The 23,808-nt window shown below is 40.3% G+C and overlaps 1 protein-coding gene across 1 annotated transcript in view; it reads right to left on the minus strand.

Moving 5' to 3' along the window:
• gbe1b (glucan (1,4-alpha-), branching enzyme 1b) overlaps nucleotides 1-23,808 on the minus strand; it is a 75,112-nt gene that overhangs the window by 23,833 nt on the left and 27,471 nt on the right. Inside the window, exons 8-13 of the mRNA XM_070905848.1 lie at nucleotides 23,006-23,121; nucleotides 21,706-21,833; nucleotides 21,306-21,404; nucleotides 12,682-12,792; nucleotides 12,419-12,590; nucleotides 739-923 (exon numbers count right to left, since the gene is read on the minus strand). Coding sequence (XP_070761949.1) covers nucleotides 739-923; nucleotides 12,419-12,590; nucleotides 12,682-12,792; nucleotides 21,306-21,404; nucleotides 21,706-21,833; nucleotides 23,006-23,121 — 811 coding nt within the window. The remainder of the gene's footprint in view (nucleotides 1-738; nucleotides 924-12,418; nucleotides 12,591-12,681; nucleotides 12,793-21,305; nucleotides 21,405-21,705; nucleotides 21,834-23,005; nucleotides 23,122-23,808) is intronic.

The raw sequence follows: 23,808 nt of genomic DNA on the forward strand, positions 1-23,808 counted from the left end.
TTACCTCGTAAGCTCTGTTTCATCCAGGTGTAAAGGGTGTAAGAGGTTCTAGTAAGCCAGAACTCACTTCTGATTGATAGACCAATATACAGAAATTATCCTTGTGAACCAGACACGTCTCTAATTATGCTCCCTGATACATTTCCTTCTCTGCTGCATTTGTCTGTCGAGGAGAAATACGCAGGTCAGAGTGTAACGCAGCAAGGTGAAGTAGCTCTAATCTGAGGACTGATTCTCAGGGATGTGAGGGAGGGTATTTTTGAATCAATTACACAGACTCACTTCTAATCCCTGTCAATTTTACCGCACTCTCCATTTGCATTATCCCCGTACTTTACCAGCCCCTCAAGAGAAAAATATCATTTTTTTCTCCCATAGGCTTCAAATGCAGAAAAAGAGAAAAGCTGCAGGATGGGAGTGAAATCTATTACTGTTCACCTTGACAGCAGTCAGAGAAACAGGCCATTTCCTAAATGAACTCTGTTTATGGCTGAAAACTACAGCACTCATTGTGGAAACAGGGAAACTGCAAAGGTGTGTAAAGATGATGGTTTGAGAATACATTTTTTTCTTGAAAAAAGAATCTTATATGAGCTAAATCATTTATGAACAATTGGTTGGCACACTAGATGTTATCAAATATTCTAAATGGCGCTGTGACATTATGATTTCCTGTGATTTTGTCATTGAGAGAGTCTGCACAAAGCCTACTGTACAGGGAGTGTGTGATGTCCTTACAGGTGGGGCAGCCAGCCAGCCGTACTTGTCTTCAGTACGGTTCATGTCCCGGTCAAAGGCGTAGAGCTGACAGTAGCGGAGTTGATCCATATCCACTAGGTTAAACTGCCGCCGGGCGTAGTGGTAACTCTGATTGTTCCCCTCTCTAGGGAAATCCAGCCACTCAGGATGGCCAAACTCATTCCCTGCAACACAGAGAGTGTTATTAAAGAATGTACATAATGAAGGAAAAGGCACACAGCCTCTGTGAATTAGCACACTCTATCGTGCCATGCCATATGAGGTTTGTCTCAGGTTTTGTGCAATTTTTAACAAGACAAAAAAAGACAGAGATCAAAGAGACCAGAGTCAGAGACAGTCTGCGACCTTTTTATAACCCCAGCAGAGGTTAGTACTTTCCATATTAAAACAGAGCCACAAAGCCCTGCAACATTTTCTCCAACTACAGTGTGCCAGCCTTCCTGTCACCCAGGAACCTGCCCTTTCATGAATAAAACTAAAAAAGAAAAAAGCCAACACAAGTGAAAATAAATCCCATAGCTTTCATTTGAGTTTCACTTTTGCAACAAATATATGCAAAAATAATTCACCAGGATATATTCATACATTATTTCTCCATAACAGAGAGCAAACTTCAAGTCAATACTGGAAATGAGGAGAAACTGCAAAGAACTCTGACACAAACAGGCACAGAAAGAGGGAGATCTCTCTTTACTATGCTGTTGATTAATTCATGTTTATTAAAGCAATATCTAAATTTCTGAATTATTCTGCCACCTCCTAACCACCAGAACTACTGTACCTTTAATGTAACTACTCCAGAAGATTCTTATTTTTCTTTAATTGAGAGAGAAAGCCAGCGAGGGCTAGAGTATAAACCTCAGACTAGCATCATTGATGGAGGTGAAGTGTTCAGATGTAAAGCTGCATACTGCAGAAGTGCAGGAAACAACCGCCCCGTTGCTGCTATGCTGTCACGCCAGGAGATGAGATAATGAATCCGTCATCGGATGTCACGACAACATCATATAACAACAGTCAGGATAATTGAATTCCCGGCAGAGGAAGAAACACGCAGACAAGAGACAGAGGAAGATGCATGACAACAGAATACAGGCTAGTTGTTTATTTGGTGCTAAAAGCCCCCACCTCCTTAAAAAAAATCTGAGTGATGGGATGAAGTGGAACGGACAGGGACTGACAGCAAATCATAATGAAATACATTATGTAGGTGTTAAAGAAGTAGCAAACAACAAGGCATGGACTGCCAACAGAACAAGCCCACTGCAGCACTTGCCTAGGAATTAGGGCAGCAAAGACATGCAGAGAGAGGGGCGGGGGGGTCTTTTCTTGTGACATCTGCATGAATAACAAGCCTCCCACACAGCTGAACTTGAAATGTAATGGAGAAAATTACACCTCAGACTTGAAACTTGCAGTCAAAGGCAGATTTTTCCCCCTGAACTCCACCAAGAGGAATGTGTGCACTACACATTCATTGTGCATCTGAAATTCCTGTATTAACATTTAACATGCAAATAATCTCACCGAGCACAGGACCTTTACTGTATTTAGTTTTGGATTTGGATTTGTGAAAAAAGCCAAACATTGTACATAGCATGGGTATGGTTTTAATGACTGAAAAAGTAAATGAGTCAAAGTTCAAACTGTTTATGCAGAGAGGAAATACTCAAGAGTGCCTGAATAACAGATAGCACTACATTTTAACGCTGAATATTCTTAAATATTCAATTATGAATACAGTTTTCCCTCATTCATCAAATTTGCAACTGTTTTTACAGTTAAAAACGGTTTATGGTAATGAATCATATTTTTTGCAATATAAACAAAACATCCATTTCTGCTCAATCTTTACTATTTCATAAGGCAATACAGCATTTATAGAGCATATAGTTTAGCTGTAGTCATGTATCTCTGGAGGATCATTTGTACCTTTCATCAACTGACAATTTGTATTTTTGATCACATATTTCATCACACTGTGTACAAGATCATCATCGTGGCACTGCAATAAAATTGTAACTTAACCTGATAAATCAATAATATAATATCAAAGTTTATCGAGATGTGAGGTTGCAAAAAGGTAATTGTTAGCAACAGGCAATGAGACTTGAGATACACTAATTTTAAATGTGCAGGTTTTCTGTAATGATGGTGCTTCAGTATAGGTCATAAGGTCAGCAAAATGAATAATGTTTTTTATATATGTTGACCATTAAAAGTTTGGCCCTATTGTAGTGCTAGAGGGAAGGTCAGAGGGCCACCAAAATCATTAGGTTTCCTCCTCGTTGGAGTGCGAATCGACACATAACATTTTACACCAATGTGGCCGTTGTGATGTTCGAGATGTGATGGTCACAAATCATAAACTGGATGGCTTTGGATCCATTTGGTGTGATCATCGTGATAATTATTTGTTGAATACGATCGGCTGATGTACTGTAGTTCATTCTCCATTCCCAGAAATAGCCACTCTGCTATTGTGTGCTCAGCCAATCGGAGTGAGCCTATCCAACCCCATTGGAGCTTGTGTAAGGGCAGCGATGATGCTGCTCCTCGTCGACATTTCTTTACTCCTGTCCAGGCTTGCTCATCAGTGTCACCTCAGTGCCAAGCATGCTGTCATTGCGATCAACAACCAGCCAGGATGTATGGACCACATGGCTTTGTCATCAGATGACAAGAAGACAGCAGTGCTATAATTGCATCCTGCATTCACTGTGGATGAAGCTCCAGTGTAATCACAGTGAGGCATACTGTACTGTACTGTGGCAGCAGTTATGCAAGAGCACCCTCTGTCCCTTCACAGATCGTTGCTGCTGTGTCCTCCCTTAGGAGATGAAGACTGCCTCTTGGCAGGACTGAAGACAATGCCTTCTTGTCCTTCCTATCCTGGGATGTTGATAGGTCAGGTGAGTAAGGTTGGTGAGACTTTCCTGGTGGTTTGCAGTCTGTGACCATCAGCAGTAAGCTTCACCCTAGTAGGTCTCCTCACTTTTTCTTGAGGACACCTCAGTTTTCATCTCCCCAGTGCCTGAAGAAATCTGGGAGTGTGTGAAGGCATCAAAGCAGGAGTCTCTTAACGGTTAAAGCTCCCATTTTTGACTGAGTTGTTTTTTGTACCCGCTCTTAGCAAGGCAAGGCAAGGCAAATGAGCAATTTCACCATGGATGTTACAATCGCTCTGGGCTGTGTCATGGCCCTGGCCACAGGTCGGCAGCTGATATATATGGTAGGCATGACTTCCCTCAGGCAAAAAGACAATGAAGTTCTTGTGAGTGCTTTGCTGCCACGAGGGGGACAATCCCCCCAACTAGCTGGTTTCTTCAGAGCCTCGATGAAGAAATAGCCCATTCCTCTTGCCTTCCTCAGCTGTCCAAATCATCCTCCCTCTCAGCTCATTTGACAACTTGCCTTCAAGAAAAGAGATGATTCCTTTTTTTATATTTTACAAAGGCAGAGAGAGTAAGCTTCGCATTGTCTGGATTCAGGTAGCATTCACACGATATCAAGACAAGTCAAGAGGGAGCAATGGCATAAAAGAACACTCTCAAATACTGTGTCAGAGGCTCCTCCCTTTAAGTAGCACCTAAGGAATAAGTCCTGTGATTACCTCTGGGAACTCATTTTCAAAAAAAAAAAAAATCCACATTCAGATACTCTTTCACTGTCAGACATCAATACATGATGTCCAATGCATAATTTACTATGTTGGTGTATCCACCTTGAGTATGGCTCAACAACTTATACAGTACTTTTGAGTTACTACATTTCCGGGAATGACTTTCGACACGCCTTAGGGAAATGGGCCCTCTGTGTTGCACTGTATTGCATACAATATGTGGTGGGAGTGAGAGCCACCACAGCAGTATCGTACATTTTCTGGTGAAGAAAAGGTGAGAAATGGATCAATGCAGCGGTGTGTCATGCACAGTTCAGACTGCAAAAAAAAGCCATCAAAGAGGTTGTTGTACTTCACATGTCGCTGACAAGATCCATGATGACGCAAGCTACAGATGCATTACACAGTATTCAACTATGTGCGGTGTGTATGAGGGCTATCCAGAGCTGTGTCCCAATTCCACACTACATACTAATTCTAAGCTGGTTTTGAAGACGCTGTGTGTTGATATTGGAATACTAAAACTGCTTGATTTGTGGAGCGTGCTGTTCATGCACTCGGTTGTCCGAGAAAGCAATGCACAAAGGAACTGGTGGAGCTACTCACAGCTGCCAAAACTATTCTACAAATTGTGATAAAATAATGTGATAAATAAAAAGCTCAGCGGAAATTTCACAAAACAGAAGCAGTATGCTTCTTCTTGAAGTTTAATTAGCAGCAGTTTTCAAAAGCTGAAGTTGGATTGACATCTGTCAGCCCACTTCTTGTTTCACCTCCTAGTACAAAACGGAAAAGTACTTTGATTTCTTGTAAACTGAAAAAAAAACTGTATGCAATTAGTATGTAGTTTGGCTTTGGCTTCTGGGAGCTTAGCTTTTCCAACCAAAGGGTGCACCAGGAGATTTCCCTGATTAGCTCCTACTCGCTGGTTGAAGATCATCAATGAAAATGTGCTCATTGGGACCGATAGCATTCAGCCCTTAGAACCCTCCATGACTCATGTGACATTGGTGTTCCTGCACTGTTAACTTGTTTGCTGTTTTGCATCATTTGTCTGCTGATTATGGCAAGAACTTCCTCCAATCATGTAAGATGGCTAATTTCTGCTGCTGTCTCTTCCTTCCTTCTGTCATTATTTATGACAAATAAAGTCATGTTACAGTCTGAACTGCTGCTCATGACCAACTGTTTCTCTTTGTGTGAGCTTTTCGTGACCACCAGGAAAAGACTTCAAGCGCCAGTAAGCAGTGTCACGCTGTCGGTCACCGAAATACATTTTGTTTTGATTTTCCCCCGCGGGACCGTGTAGCGCTGATGATGCAGAATAGGTCACCGAAACTGTCCAATGAACGAGTTACCTGTCAGTCCATTTTACTTTATGTTTGCAACTTTTGGTTTGTTGGTAATAAGTCAGCTTGACCCCTAAATGGACTAGAACCAAAAGAAAACAATGGGTCATTTTTTTCTTTGATTTGGACTGAGGGAACTGAACTACAGGCGTGAACACAGTCAGGGCAAAATAATGAGCATATAACCGTTACTCCACACTGCACTCGAAATATTTCAACGTGATGTGACTTCATCTATTGGCCCACATTTGACCTGTACAAATAAGAACACCACCGCACGAGAAAATGTACCCAGAAATGCAAAGTATTTTGCTAACAGTGTGAAAATGTTTAAGTGTGGACTTTTCTATTAATGAGCAGGCAGCATTGCTTATCATCCACTTGCTTTGTGAGAGTGTGTGTGTGTTTGTGGCATATGGAGGCAGGGAGGGCATGTACACACACCTACATACACAAATACACACACGCACAAAAACACGGGTGAGAGAAAAAAACAAAACATGATCTGCCTAATCATTGTTTTAGACAGGGAGCCCAGATACAGGCTGGTGCTTTAATAAAAGATTTAAACAGAGCTACACTTCATTAACAGTGTAAGTGCACCGGCCTCCTTTTGCCTGTATTTACTTTCAGTTTTCTAATGTTATTATTTTATAAAGTCTAGTGGAGATGATTGATTTCCTGTTCACGTTGATTCAGTGCCCCGTGGAAGCCTTTGACTCCTCTTTTCATTTCAGCTTTAAAGAAACACATTGGACACACCTCCATTAGGTAACCATTCCCCTCTCCTCTACGATAACACAGCAGTGTTCCTCCCATATGCCTGCATTAATCATCATGTTAATAACCTTCCTCTGCCTCCTCACAGCTGAAGTAAACCAGATAGCACATTCTGTACAAGGATGAAATATGATGGATTCTCACCACAATACACACATAAATAAAATCATAATTTGTGTTTCATAATATATCCGGGACACTGTTACCTGAGATAAAGGAGTTTTTGTTTAATATATGCAAGGATTGTTCTTTAAACATCATTCGTCATCAACGTCTGACTACAATGAAGTCAGATGGGGCAAGAAACACTGGCAGTCAGAAGATCAGGCTGTAAATAAGGCAACTGTTTAGCCAGATCATCCAAATTCATCCAAAGTAAATTGCTAAGAAATATGCTGCACACACACACACACACACACACACAGCAACTGCAAGTACAGTAGGTCACAGTTAACAAAGGAAGTCAGTCTGTAAACTGTGATGGATGTTTACATAAAACCGTTAATAGTTTTACTGTTTGCAGTTTGTTTGGCTAACCTGGGGGTTTGTTTAAAACCTGTATGACCCGACTGCTCATGTTTCTGCCCCACTGGAGTTGTTAGTCATCGCTTGTGGTCGCTTTAATATCAAAAGTTAACTTGGTGAGTGCAATGTTATTATTACTGCTAAGAGCAAATTTGTAAGAGACCACAGTAATCTTTTAAGGGGAGAAAACAATTAAGGTTTTTTAGCCATGCAGCTAGCATGGCTCTAGGGATGGCAATGTCGATGGGTCACTCCACCACTTTGGTCCAGACTGAAATATCTCAACAACTATTTGATGGATGGCCATGGAATTTGGTACAGACATGCATGGTCCCCAGAGGACGAATCCTAATGACTTTTGGTGATCCCCTGACTTTTCCCCTACCGCCAACCACAGATGGACATTTGTGGTTTCGAGTGAAATGTCTCCACAACTATATGGTGGATCGCCATAATATTTGGTACACACGTTCATGCCACCCTCAGGATGAATTGTAATCACTTTAGTGATCCCCAGACTTTTAATCAAGCACCATCATCGGGTCAAAATTTCAATGCACCATTACTTTGGTTTATGACTAAATATCTGAAAAAAACTAATGACATTCCCATCAGCCTCATCTTAACTTTGTGTTTTGTGCTAATTAGCATGCTAACATGCTAAACTAAGATAATGAACATGGTAAACATTACACCTGCAACATCAGCATTTTAGCATTGTCATTGTGAGCATGTTAGCATGCTAAAGTTAGCAAAGAGTTACATTATGTTGCACCCATGCTAAAGGGTGGAAAAAATGACTAAAAGTTTGTTGGATAATGTTACATTTTTTGCAGTTCCAATAAAGATATGATTAATGGGGGATAACCATGTTTACACAAGGTTATGTCAGACAGCTTTTCAGCTGGCACATCTCATTACTCCTCTACACAGCCCTGCATCAGATAAGGGCCTGACAGTGACACAGTCCCCTCAGTAATTAGCAGCACAAGAAGGAGCCAAGGATCAATGTGGTTTCCATTGGAGGGATTCTGGCAAAAGAAGATCAATGAATGAATCAGAGGGGATGGGAAGGCAAGAGTCACAGAAGGTTTCAGATACTGTGCAAAAAAAAAGAATAAATAAGCTGCAGACGTGATGCAATGATTATTTGCACTGGCTAGATTGATTTCTTGTTACTGTGTTAATGTACACTCCCACTCCCAGTTTGCACATTAAATAGGCATTACTGGTCCAATAGCAGTGGTGGGATTGCCTCGTTCATCCAAAACCACGAGCCTGAAAGCACAGTTAGCTCTCAGTGAGATTATCTATTTGAAATGTATGAGGAGGAAGCCCTGGTTTTCAATTCGCCGTCCACGGCTGCAGTATAATGGTTGCTTGTTGCATTGTAGCACTCCATGAATACGGAGTGATGGGAGAAGTTTTTCGCTCAATAATTTAGACTGTAAATCTGCAAGGTTATCTTAAGTCTCTGTGAGCCCTGAAAGTCAGGAAGTGTGAGCACTTCCATTCTGTCCCTGCTGATGTAATGATAAAACCACTGAGGCGTTTCATTACTGCCACGCCACTTGGCGCTTTAATGTCATTGACACTGCAACATCCTTTACAGTATCCATCTCTCCGCATCTCAAATACGGATGCTCCCTCTGTCCTCTTGCTGTGTGGTGTTTGCTATTGGTTATGAGTAAATAAATGGGTTTTTCGAGTCTAGGCACTTCAAATTGATTTGCTTGCTCAAACAATTTGCTCTTGCTCAGCACTGACTAAATGACTCTGCCGTCATTGATCCATTGACACGGCATGTCATCTCAAATCTACTTGATTTTCTTTCTCTTTTTTTGAGAATTTCCCTAATGCTCACCCGATGGCATGGACTTTGAAAAGTTCTCAGGGATGAACTTCAGTGTGGTGTGTCTTTGTGATTTGAAAAGTTTGTCAGTTCCCTGATTTTGCATTCTTCAGAAAAATCTCATCCATTATTACTGTTATCAAAAGATGATAGCACCACGTAAAAGCATATAGCTGAAATGTATTTCAAATAAGCCACCAACAGTCTTAGAATGGCATATGTTAATATTCAACATTTTACCTATGGAATATCTGACATATTGATCTAGAGGTAAAATTGATATATGTTATCACATATGGACTCCATTTCATGATTATGTGGGACCCAGAATATCCAATATATTCTGGAAGGTACTTTCTAGGCCAAGGAATGATGGCTGAACACTGAGGGGAGGCTTGATGGTTTCAAAAGAGAACAATATTTCTTTCTCTGCCTCCTTAATACTGGTCTCCTTTCCATTTTTCTGCTCTTCGAACCACCAAGCATTACAGGATAAATGGGATAAATTAAAGGTTTGAATTGTGAGTTTGCCTTATTTGTCTAACTAATTCTGCAAATGCAGATTGAAGGAAATGGAGCACAAATAGCTGTGACTGTTCTGATTTTATTTTACTTTATTTGGGTACATTTCTTGTTTTCTACACAGGCTCTGTTAATACTACAGAAGAGTTTGCCCTTTCTCCAAATCCATGACACAACACCTACAAACAAAAACTGACAAATTAACTGATGCATAAAAGGTTTATACAAAAGTTAAAATAGAAAAGTCACAACTGTCTTATTGTTTGAATAAGGATTACGATTCAATGGCACTGTATTAAGACAGGTGACAGGTGGAAGGGATTTATAGACACATTCTCTAGTTCAAATTTAAAGTAAATATAAAAGCAGAACACCAGTATTTATAATTGAATCTCAGTGTCTGTCATTTTTGCAGCTCTAATTTTGATTTACTCAACTGGTTAATACCGAAATAATACAGAAAAGACTGATACTGAAAATGCAAACGCAATGATTTACAAGGTGCAGGCCAATGGGAATAAATAAAGTAAATATATAGTACATATAGTACATACTACAACCTAGACAGGTCCCTCATCCACATGTTGATTATTGGAAACTATAAAGAATATAAATCTTCTGGTTCTGAGTCTGTCATTTCTAGCTTTGCAAGAAAACAGCTACTACATAAAGTGACTGAACTGGACCTGGCTTAATAAATATAGTGAATTCTTATAATGAGTTGCATGCCCCCTTCATGCTCTTTTATTATTGCCATATTTAACCAGATTGAAGCATTTTGATCTGCAAGAAGGCAATGCATCGACTAGTTCAGGCCCCTTGTTAATGGGCTACTGCCTAGAGACTCATAAAAGATTGCCATTTTGCCACTGTATATGTTTATGTGATTATATGTGATCAAAAGATGCAAAAATTGTATGGTTTAAGGCCAGGGTGGCAAGTGAGCAACTCATTCAGTCTTTATCTTCACAAAAGATAGCTGATTGACATTATGAAATCAATGTCAAATAGACATTTCAAGTATCAACTCTTGATGATTCTGGTGCTACACTGATTGGTTGTGGCATCAAAAATCCATGGGAGACAAAGCACCAAGAGTACAGCAGAGTGTCCCTTTAAACTATACTTTAGCCAGAAAATCAGATATAATTACTATCAACTCTTCTTCAACTTCCCACATGGGGTCAGTTCTCTGACATCCTGTTCATTATGAGCTGCCCTGTTATGATTGTCCATCGAGAACAGCTGCTTTGATTGTGCCCCCCCCCCACATACACACACATCAATCCACTTAGCAGAAATTCACAAGGTGTTTCACTCTTTTTCCTAGAGTAAGACTGGACATCGTTGTGAATACTGAGTGATAATGAATCCAAAGAGGCAGCGCAGGCACTGCAGAAGTACTTTGATTGTTTGGACTCAGAGCTTGACCGGATCACCTAGTCACCAGGTGGAGCTAAAATGCTGTGGATCACAAGTGTAGGCTGTATCTACATAAAGCCAGACAGCAACACATGCAAGGAAATGCATTCCCTTCAACCAAAGTCATCTTCCAACATCATTAATCATCACTTTATTATCTTTACCAGCAGGCCTCAATGGAGCCATGCCGTAGCTCAGATGATGTGTTAAAAACTGAGGAGCATCTCAACTGTGACTGAGAATTGGATCCATTTGAAAAAAACAGAACCTATCTGATCTTAGACAGCTTTTGTCCTGTATTTCACCATCAGCTCTGGAAAGTGAGCATTAATGACAACCCCACTTCAAAAGGTTCCTTTGATGCTTATCATCAGCCCTGACTCATTGGTGGCAAGCTACTCCAGAGATATATCCATGAATGAAACATAGCAAATCCAATAACCAAGCACTTTATCCCAAATGGAAAATAAGTAACACGGGCTACTTCAAGCTGTTTCAAGCCTTTATAAATTAGAGTATCTTTATCATTGCGAAGTAAAATAGGTTTGTGAGTCTTACCCTGAAGCTAAAACACACACACATATATATATAAAACATAATGATGTGTACAATAATAAACGACACTACAGCACAAAATATAATATAACACCCCTAACAGTAGCACAAATGAAAACAGTAGCTCATCAATTAAAGATTTATAGTGAAGCCGGCTTCTGCCTGTTGCCTGTGGACAACTTGGACGGACAGGAGAATAAATGCACGTTTATATCTGTTCGGTGAACACTTAGGGATTGTTGTGCCTGCCTGAGGGGAGAGGTTCAAATTCAGGAAGAATACCGTACATGAGAGGGATCTGAAATGATTGCCCTCACCTCTTTTAATAAAAAATGAACCAACAGAAGGACGCTGCTTCACAATCATAACCTTGATTGCCTCTTGACTGTTCAATGTCACCTGGTACAATTATATATTATATATATCAATATGCCTGATCATATGATTTTATTACATATGGTTTGATTTTATGAGATGTAATGTGATGCAATTTGATATGTTGTGCATGATGTGAGAGCAGAATAGACATGATTATATGTACATTGTGAGCTAAATTCTTTGCATTTTGCAAATTTTATGCCAGAATATGGTGTGTGAATGAAAGTCAGCCGTGCAAAAATATATTTACAATAACCCTAACCCAATTAGTTGTTTACACTATAAAATGTCAGAAAAGAACATCATCACAGTTTCTTAGAGCTAAAGGCGACGTCAATTTGCTTGTTTTGTCTGACCAATGGTTCAAAAGCCATATATCATCAAATTCTCACACTTGAGAGAAACAAAGGAATGATTTAAATTAGTAATGGATTATCATAATTGTTGTAGATGAAATTTCTGTCAATGGATTAATAGTTTCAACTCTAAAATATACCAAAGGACGCCATCAAAAAACAGGATCTTATTGAACTGCAGATAACAAGGGTAATACTATTTTCTAAATGACTGCTTAATATTATTTATTCTAGTATACAGTATAATGTATAGGTAACTGTAGGGTTAGATTCTTTGTGTGTTACCATGATGACTCACCTATGAAATTGAGGTAGCCCTCTCCACCCAGACCGTGAGTGAGGAGGCGGATCATTTTATGCAGCTGCATGCCACGGTCGATGATGGGCGTCATGGGAATTACGGAGCTCATGTTGGTGTACATCTCCTTGTCCATCAACCAGAAGGCCAGAGTCTTATCCCCAACCAAAGCCTGGAAAGGTGGGTTATGTTTCATTACCAACAGCGAGATAATGAAGATTTTGTTGACACTATGAAGTAGGATCTTATAGAAAGTAACTTACCTGATCGTGACTTTCTGCGTAGGCTATGGATTTCTCGCCATAGCGCCTGTTGGTCAGCGTGTAGATGATATTGCCCATGTTCCAGTCCTCATCCTTTAACTCCTTCAGGATCTACACAGTGACAGAGAGGGGTTATTGAAAAAGGTTATGATAGATGTGTAGCTCAGAGATCCATTCGGGCTCTGACTGATGTCTAAAGCTCAGTATTTCAGCTCTGGCAGTCTTTCTACCTTTCTTAAGTTTTCTCTGGGTTACACTTCTTTCTCAGATCAATCTCTGTTTTGACATCTCTATATCCGCACTGTGAGTTATGTCTACCTTTGAATGGCGGTAATGGAGTTTTTAATAACTTCACTACAGCCCATGGGTAGTAAGGCATCAGCTCTCCCCACCTGAGATGGGCAAGGTCAGAGCATCTCATCCAAACGGAGGGATTCAACAATAAATCCAACCATGGAATCAATGCCCTGCCACTGGCCTGCCTACATGCACACTTCCAGCCAAAGGAGTCATTTACAGAGGTCAGAAGGAAACAGGAGGCCAACAAAACATACATCTCGAGCACATTTGCCCACACAGTGCTGCTATATGGTCAAAACTGCTCTTAATCACTCAAAGTTACACAAGCAAACGAGAGCACAGGGCAGAGTAAAGATAACCATATGGACTGTCGTGGGCACAGAGATGATTTAATGAACAAGAGAGAGGCTAGAAATCCACAGTATCAATGTCATTCCTAAATGGGAAAAAAGGAGAGTTTGCGCCCTCCAAGAACCCTTGGTGATGGACATGCAGCCTGTCTGAATGGTGGGGGTGTTGGCGAGCCCATCTCAGTGACAGGCTGAAGTCTGCTCGGTGGAATTGGCTGTGACAGCTGATTGACATGTCAGGAAACCTTTATATTACTCCACAGAGCCATAATCCTCTGAGTAAAGAGAGTAAATTGTGCCGATCAATACGTCTGAGATGAACTGGCTGGTCCACCTAAATAAAGCCTACTCCGCTCTATACATCACCATCTGTTCACATTCACTCTTCTTCACCTTAGCCTTGTGTGGCCATGTTAGTCATTGCCAATGCCACCAGAAAACCTCAGCCAGGCACTTATCATCTACATGTACGACAAAGTCTGAGACCTTTTAACTCCCTCTGAGCTCAGTGCGCTGCCTCAGATCCCCAAGCCGAGCCACGCTGGCTTTTCTTTGGTTTTAGCTCAACAGCATGTCATTTGGAATGAGACTTTGTTTTAAATGGGAATCTTGAAGACATGTAACAAAACAGATGGCTTCACAGTTCAAGCTCTATATTCACTGGTACCGTATGAGAAGTACGACAGAAAGGTCAATAAAAGTCCTTTGAGGAGGTAGTGGAATATGAGTGAAGGTTGGAAAACTGATTAGAAATTTTTTTTGAAGAACATAAGGGAGATTATCAGTTACATATAGAAACGTACACATTACCACAAGGGAGAAAAATATTAACACAATGAATAGTTAATACATTAAATGTCCTAATAATCGAGGCAGATGGGTCATAGTTACCAGGTTACTATTCCCAGACCTTCTTCCAAATGAAAAGTATCTTGTTGAGGTAGGATGGTTTAGTAGCATCCTGGACAATATTACAATACAGTAGTTACTATTTGGATAAATCAAACAGTAATACAAAGTTTAATGTGAATAGTGAATATTACTGCTGCAGCTAAACTCAGAATGCCAACTGAAAATAAATAAATCCTCTAAATGCTGGCTTCTTTTTTTTCCCAGCAGCTCCACTATAAAAGCTAAACAACTGAATCTGCAGGATATACCCCGGAGATCATCCCGGCCGCCTCCACATCCACGTACAATCAGACACTTTACACTTCCTTATGAATCATTACAATTCAATTCAACCGCAGAAGTGGTCTGGGAGCAATTAATCTGGGAGTGGGACTGTCGGAGCGCAGACAGGAGTGACTGGGTTGACGACTTCCCTACCACCAGCTCACCCACATCAGCCCCGACCAGCCGAGCTTCCTGGCACCACTGACACTCCACTTCATCAATGATAATGAGCAGTGCACAAATCTTACTTTACAAGCCTGCTGTCAGGAGCCAACCAGAGTGCCCAGATTAATTAGGCAGAGCCAGAAATAAAATTTAAAAAAATCTCGCAGAGCAGGATGAGGTCATTTCACTGCCACTGACATGCTGTGACTGATTCAAGAGCCTCTCTGCTACCATCACATGGCGTTGGGAAGGACTCGGAGGCAGAGATGTGTTTAGTGTAAAGCTCTTGTTTTACATTTGGTGGCTGGCCCGAGCATCCTGCCCCTCCTGTCTCTGCAAACACTGTGTTTGAGTTTGCGTTGCTATGGGGACATCCTCTTTTCACACATACAGTGCCGCCCCCAGAGATGAGAAGAGAACAAAGGTGTGTAACACTCAATCCCATGGATCAAGCTAATGCCTCCCGATCTTTATATTTTCACAGTTTTTGGAAATTAATGAACTTCCTGCCCACACAAATGTCTTTGCCGGAGGCTTCGCTCAGCTGAAAGGCACTCCTTAGCTCACCTCACAGTTTTCTTGTAACAAGCCTTGCTGAAGAAGCTCACACCGTCTAAATCCTGCACCCCCACTTAACACCATACTGTACCAGGGAGGCCTCAGACTGCAATTAAATTAAAATCACACAGGATGAAGCTGAAATGCTGCCGTTAAAGGAGGCGAGAGGAGGGTGACACCGACCAAGGGGGTCAAAGAGAGTGGGCGACCTTTAAACGCTGGTGATGAAGCTGCTGACTTGTTTACATAAACAAGCTGGAGTCCATCATTGCTTTCCGGCAGCCGGCATTTTATTAAGTCATGTTAGGCCTAATTGAAAGTGTTTCCAGTATGATGGACAGAGCAAAGTATTTGGACCAGAAATGGATTTTTCCCCTGAAACTAATGAGGAGAGAGCTGTGCAGACTGATATTTTCATTCAATTAAAATAAATGGAAGAACAGAAACAAGAATCGGGACAATTGACTCGGAGGTCATTCAAGTTGAAGAGCTGAGAGGAGCAGAGGGATGCCGGAGAATTCTCTGCATCGCCTTCTCTTATCCTAGCTGCGACCAGTGAGCCCTCTACCTCCTCCGCCTCTAATTGTTTCAATTACATCTCAATCTATTGTAGCTGGAGGGAAGGGTGCTTGTTAAATTAGAGGGCTTTTGTAACATTATCCATTAGGAGTGACAGCATTTTATGGTCATAATCAGATCGAATCATCCAAACTTGTGCTGTGCGCCTTATCTGGTCCTCTCATTAGGATATCTTAATTTTTCACAGCCTGTTGGTCCTAACAGCCTTCTGCAGCCAGTAAATGAGTCATATCAATCAGTCATGCTGGGGACGAAACACAGCGTGAGGCCCTGCTCGAGGAACCGAGAGAGATTCATCCATGCACACATGTGAATCTATAAATAAGCTCACAGCTCTGTTGGTCCCTCTCTTTGTCTATCTTCCCTTCTGTTTCTGTATGTCTGTCTGTCCATCTACCTGCCTGTCTGTCTGTCTGCCTGCCTGCCTGTCTGTCTGTCTGTCTGTCTTCCTGAATGCCTGCCCTCCCCGCTCCATGTCTCCTTCTCTGCAACACACACCTCACTGGAGGCTCCACTTCAGTCCATTCAAATCCCTCCCTAATTGACACTCTGTGAGAGGAGGCAAGGCTAGCCCTGGGTGCACTTCACTGACTATACCAAGGCATGTTCATGTGAAAGCTTGGCTGCGCAGAAATACAAGAATTTCGCTGCTCACTTGCTCTCCTCCAGCTCCATGATTCACGTTGCATCAAGTCTCCTCAGGGAGGCAACATGTTTAATTGAAAAAATGCAACCAGAAGAAGTATCGAAACGAATATTGCATTGCAAGCATTATTGTTTGAAAAGAGAAGCAACAACCTCTCCAGAGGCGTCCCGAGGATAATCCTGTGAAACCTCTGGTTACTGTGGAGGAGACTGCGTCTCAGCGGTACAGCACTGCCTGCCGCACAGCTATTGCAAGCATCACTGAGGAAGGTCAAGTCTGGGACTATCTCCCTCTGCCCCCCTCCCTCCCTTTGCCTCTCAACTCTCCTCCCTCCATCCCTGCTACTGAGTAAAACCCACCGCTGTGAGAGAAAGACTTGATTAACGATGCATAGACTTCCCCCATCGAGAAACACAAGAAACTGTAGCGCAAGAGGATGCATGCGGCGCGAGGTCACACGCTCTGCTTTGCTTTTTCACCAAAAATATGAGTAAATATAACTTTCAGTGTGGGCTAGTGGATAAAAAGGCACAGCGTTTCATGAATCTTACAACAGATAACCTCTTTAGACATTCTGCAAACAGCATTTCCCCTCAAATATCAAACAAGAAAAGACCTCTACTTGTTCTAAACATGCACAAACACACACACAGACAGACAGACCGACACACTGACAGAACACGAAACAATCCACATCCATCCACCAGCCAACCCAAACAGACAGACACATCTCCAGAGATAACCTGCTGCCTGTGTGCTTTCCTAAATATACTTTCTAAAGTAATATTTGCTGATTTAATAATAACACAGTCACATGCTGATGATGAATGGGTGGCATTTCTTATTAATACAGGCTTTGAGGAAACACTAAGGGGACCAAGACAAAAAATGATGAGTTATGTACAAGTACAGTAAATCTGTCCAAGTTCTCCAGAAGAGGCAAACATTGCTCCAAAACACAGTTGAAAAAAATGTTCTGAGAGCAAGTCTGCACATGTACAGCAGGATTTTGCTGCCATCACAACAGACAGCAAGAAAAAAAAAATCTTCAGATAAAGAAATATACAATAACCTTTATTTATCTCCGGGTGGATGGCTGGATATGCATGCACTGTGCTACTCTGCTTCAACATCATACAGCAATGGACTTTCACACCTGATGGCTGCACAGTTATAAACAATGTTTTCCCATTGTGGGCCATTAAGTACTTTCACAGTGGCAGTTTGGGCTGAAGTGCCGAGCTAAAGGGTGCTTCAACAGTTGTTGTGGAAGGACGGAGAATATTTGGCACCCAGAAATTCCCATCCAGTCTGAAGCAGCGCTGGGTGGAAACACATCACTCGATGGTCTTTGCCAGTAATGATTAGTGAAAGAAAGTACTTTTTCAATTTTAGCAATGATATTACACTTTTAAGTTGTTTTTGTAAAGTTGCCCTTCTAAAAATTCAAGTTACTGTTGTTGTTATCATCCTACCTAAATATGAGGTTGAATTATCTAGAAATGATGTCTAATCACCGTCACCATGTTCATTCCCTCACAATTTGTTGGCCCGGGTAATGCTGAATTTTATATGCTAATTCTAGTGTTAAAACTCTGATTCAGAGGCTTTTATGTCAAAAATAACTTGTGTTCGTCAGTATAAATCACAATGGGAGTTTCATTCAATTAAGACCTTTCAAGTCCATGTTTGCCCAAATAAAATGTTGGTGTCACCATAAGAAATAAGAATTAAATAGAAATAGCAGTGAGAAGATGTTCCGTTAAATGTTGTACGTGCCGTTAACTAAAGCTACATTAAAATGGTTTCTGACTATTTACGTTAGCGGTTATCAACAAGCCTCTTCTTGCTGGCATTTTGAGCTACCAGTTCTTTTGAGCATCTGTTATTAAAGAGCTAAACATAAACATAAACGATATTGTAAAAATGCATGTTACAGTATATTTAAGAGTAAATAGGTCTAGCTTCTTCTGCAACCATTGTAGCGAAGTAACATTTTGAGGTGATTTAACATTATCAGTATATAAGTCCTGATAAGCAGTTAACATCCACAGATGTACAGCAATTCTTTTTGTATAGCCACCTGCCTGTGCGGAGACTGTGCGATGTCTTCTTCAGTGGGTGTTTTTCTGTATGTTTTTGTGTGTACACATTAGCTACATTTTGTCTGGAAGATAGCAGAACAACAAGCTGCACCTTATGCTGTATGGCACGACTGACCTTCAGCAAACATGGAACAATCAAAAACTCTGACAGTGGAAAGAGAAAACTGCTCTGCTCCAAAAGGCATTTACCCTCAATACTTCACTCGTCCAAAGAAACCTTTCCTCAGTACAGTATGACCAAAACTAAAATGAAAATGTGGTTAACACATTAAACAATTCTTACTCCACTACTATAGTAGGAATAATGAAACTAAGATTTACATTTTGTGTTGAAATAACAAACAGACATGATGGCAAGGTAACTTAATCTTATTTAAAAATGTGAGAAATTAAAGCAAGAGGAAAGAAAGAAATGAAACCCTAAAATGGATGAAGTTTCATATTGTATTTTTAGTTTAAGCTATTTCTACTTTAAGTTTTCAAAGTCACATTTCATCTTTAAGTTAAGTAGAGCAATGATGTCTTTATGAAGACCAACATGACAAAACTCCATTCAGGATTTTAACAGTTTTCAATTGAATTCAAGAAGAATACTGAAGTGAACAAAGACTGATGGCAGAGATGTAGAGATTATTTTGCTAATCTCCTCAAATTAACACATATTTGCCATATTCATAAACCTCCAACACGAATTACAATGTAACATTTTTAAATTCACTGAAGCTTGAAAAAGCATCAGAGATCTGGTGAGTGAACTCACCGCTCAATGAATGTGCGGGTTTAGGACTATGAACTGTTACGCTCTATTGCCATTTTAAGAAGATTTATTCATGGAAATTCTATCATTTCAATATAAAAATTTGATTTTCTTAATTTCTTTACAGCTTACTGTCCATACTGTTAGAGTGAAAATAATTGACCCTTTTCTTCTTTAATTTATTACAGCTGAAGTGACCCTCTGTTCTTGAGAGTGAGTGGAGGGTGATAACCCTGCTGTGACAAGGATTTGTTGTTGTGGAAAGTAGTGTTTCTGAACTTCTACTATTCAGATTGTCTGACTGGGAAAAATCAACAGAGCATTACGTTCAAACAGAGAAATATCCTTTGCTTTGACATCATATAAAGCTACCCCAAGGACAGACATTTCAGACTGAATAATGATTTAAAGTGACTGTAAAGGTGACTGCCAGCCTATTCAAATGCTTAGATCAGCGACTAAATGACCTTCATGTTAATATTACATTAACATAACATTAACATAACATTTTATTTCCAATAACAATTATGTATCTTCCATCATTTATTCATAACTCTGCTTCTGAAGGGATAAATAATGACCTTCCCATTTGCACAGCAGGTAGGATTAAGGAGGAAAAAAGAAAAATAAATTAGCGCTGCTTTAGAAAAAGCACAAAGACCTTCAGTTTGATAAAAAAAAAAAACTCGCAGCCCGGGATGAAAAAAACGACTCAAGTGCAGAGTCTCTTCACACGGGAAGAGACTTCAGACTACTTTCGCCATAACAGCAAAAGAAATCCAGAAAATGAATGTGACCTGTTTACATTTGTGAATGTGTCTCACTGTGAATGTGACATTATGACTGTAGAAATATATTCATTGTTTCCTGTTTCATGGAAATAGAATACTGTTAACTTAAAAAATAAATGTTATCATCACTTTAATCCTTCTTATAGTCAGTAGTCTGTTTGGTATTTAACTGTGTAACCTTTCTTAGTAGAAAGATATGTTTTTCGACTTTGTCTAATTATATTTTAAAATGTTTGGTGTTTTGATGTTATTTTATGTAAAGCACTTTGAGCCGCATTTTAAGTATGAAAGATACAATAATAAATAAAAGTTTCCTATTATATAACAGCGTTTCATAGGAGCAGTGTGAAAGATATCTCAGGATGAGAATACTAGTATAGTACTGGTATTACTGAAACAGTCATCTACTTTAATAATGAGGAAAAAGACACAAATTTGATTACAGCAAGCAATCAATGTGGATACTATCAATATGTAAATTAATTGGTTCAGTTTGTGGCCTATACACTAAGTAACCAGAAAAGTATATAATGCAGTACAAATACCATTTAATACAGTGCAATCAAATACAAAAACACCACTAACTACAGAACTTAAGAGAAACCAAAATAAATAAATACCTCCATGACACAGAGTCAACATTATGAGCTTCATTATGAGAGTCTTTAACCCAGGGCTAAGTACATTGTGCAGGCCGCTGTAGTTTTTCTTGTCACTGAGTGTATTGTACAAGTACATAAACCTTTATAGTGTACTCCTAAATTTCAGAAGTCACTTGATAAAGTTTGTACTATTTCCCCTTGTGCACATCTATCTAGTTTCCAGGTTTATCAAGCATCCTTGTCCATTCAAGTTACACCGGAGCACAACAGTGTGCAGGTTCCTCTGGGACAACACAGGGTAAGATCCCTGTGTCACTGTATTGCTACACAAGTTTTACACTTGAAAGCTTCTTAAAAGGCTCAAAAGCTTAGCAACAGGCTCAGCTGTAATATAGCACAAGAGTGTTTAATGCCTCCTAACATGCCCTGTGACTCCCTTTGTCTTTCATCCCTGTTTTGAAAGCTTTCAGTTTTCTCTCTGTATTTGTGGCTCATACAGATGTTTCTGTATGAGTGTAGGCCGACGGTGTCTGCAAAAGTTGCAGAAAGGGCAGAAAAAAAAAGAGGCAGATTAAAAAGAAGTAAATCATCTTACCTGAATCCACTTGTCAGGAATGGCCATAGCCAGTCGGTAATCAAAACCAAGTCCTCCCTCCTCCACTCCTCTGCAGAGAGCAGGCATCCCTGACACATCCTGCAGAGAAGTCACACTATTTCATATCACTTTTTCTCTTTGTGTGCACAGGTTTCTTTCCCAGTAGTCAGCCAAGATCACATCAATACCACTCCACAACTCATTCTATAAAATCCGATACCACAGGCCAAAAAAGAGTGACATCCCATTTCCTTTTGCATTACTTCTTAATTACACCAATGAATACGTAAGTAAGCTATGCCTAACTAATAAGTGCTTTTAATTAATAATAGCTGTGGGCAGTGTCATTGCAAAGTAAGTGGATGCTGAAGGTGTGTGTTTGTGAGGTTTTTTTTTTTACCTCTGCAACAGTGATGCAGTCAGGATAAAGGGTATGAAGAATGTGATTGGCGATCATCAGGTAAACCAAAGAGTCTTCGTCCACCTGTAGGCCAAAGTACTCACTGTAGTCCCCTGAGAAGCCCAAGCCTGAGGAGTAAACACCCACACACTCAACACTCATCATGTTTTCCACCCAAACGTCTAAAATCCTTCATTCCTCTGTTTTTTTTAAGTGCTGCTACTGTTTTACTTCATGTCTTTGACATATTCTTAACTGTCCTTAATATTAAGACATAAGTGTGATTTTTTTATGGCTCATTTTCAGGTTAGAAACTAGCACAGAGACATCTGTCATTGATTCTGCTCACAAGTACACCAGCTACACAGTAAGATGCCACTTTAGAGATTGCAAAGTAGCACCTGCCAGTGTGTGTAGGATACTCAAAGAGATTCATAATTACATAATACATATATTACAGACTGTGTGACACTGCTGCAAATGACTGGATTATTTCCTGTACGCTCTGTTATGTTTATTTTCTAGTTTCACTTAGTACTCAGTGTTTCATTTTAAATATACATTTGTGATCTCTATCTTTGATAAAGAACATTTTGTAGTAATTAGACGTGAGGTTTTTCCCTGTGGACATTCATTGTTCTTCACCACTGTGTGCATCCTGGAGGCCTGACAAACGTGTTGAGTGCATTTTATTGCTCATAAAACATTTGCAAAGCCAAATTTGTAATATGTTTACATCCATGTTAACATTAATTAGCAGTCTTTTTCTTTCCCACCTTATGCTGGCGCATTGCTGTGTTTCTTAAGGCCTTACCGCCAACAACTATTGAACCATTGAATAGCATGAAATCGTTGCTTGATTTAATTGGCTCTCCTCACGGAACAACTGCTAAAATCCATCCAATCATGCAACTCTGGAGCATGTAAAATTACACACTTCACTTGACCTCATTTGAAATACTGTCGAGTATAGTGACTGCTCTACCTGTGAGTACCTTTAATTCATGCAATAAATATTTTTTTCCTCGACTACATTTAATAAAATATCATCTGGAAAATGTTTAGACACAGATTCATTCCTTAGGCAACAGTTACACTATCGTGGCCTTATGTTTTTTAATTGAGACATGCTTTTGATAAGACATTTCACCCCATGATGGCTGGGATCAGTCAGATGTTTCTACAAAACTCCTATTGGCTTTATTCTTTAAGCTTCTGGAGTCGGTGGTGCACACTGCACTGTGGGTTTCAAAGGAGAGGAGGATGACATGCCTACGGGATGCACACAAACCAGCCTTACCGATGCCATGGTGATGGTACAGCATAGAAGTAACACCATCAAATCTGAAGCCGTCAAAGCAGTACTCCTCCATCCACCAGCGAAGGTTTGAAAGTAGGAACCGCAGCACTTCCCAGCTAGCAAGACACAAACACACACACACACACACACACACACACACACACACACACACTCAAGGTCAGATAAACAAGAAGCTGTGAATTATTCACACATCTCATCATGCACTTTAGGCACCAGAGATTAATTTTCACCGCTACAGGACATTCACATATTGATAACCAAAGCTCCATTATGTTGGAGATGGAGTGTCAATGACAGGAGATGGTGCTTTCATTAACTACACCATAGAGGGGATGCCATCTTTCACGTATTCAGTTGTCAGGATGAGAAACCCGTGGCTGATGCACACAACAAAGTTTCCTGATTTCCATTAGACCACTTGCATGACCACTGGGCAAGCGTTTAGTATAGCTAGGCCCATACCCGAGTATTTGAACTGATAGGATTTCATGCTACACTTGGGTAAACAAACACCATGCAGGGGAACTGAGTTCCCTCTCCTCAGGATGAGATGAATCATATGCTTCTACTCGCTTTGGCTTCCATCTTCAACACATGACAAGCTCCTCTGTCCTACAAGCAAGAGGCCACTCTATATAAATAAAAATGGGTGAAACCAACAAACTATCTGCATATGAAAGCATAACTTGTGGCTGCATTTTGTTGCCCATGGTGTACTACAAAGCATGCAAATGCTCTCTGTGCCTGTTGGCTGGACTGTGCTGGTGGAGGCAGGAGGAGGT

The sequence above is a fragment of the Enoplosus armatus genome, chromosome 5 (assembly GCF_043641665.1).
Source record: "Enoplosus armatus isolate fEnoArm2 chromosome 5, fEnoArm2.hap1, whole genome shotgun sequence".
In the NCBI taxonomy this organism is placed as follows: domain Eukaryota; kingdom Metazoa; phylum Chordata; class Actinopteri; order Centrarchiformes; family Enoplosidae; genus Enoplosus; species Enoplosus armatus.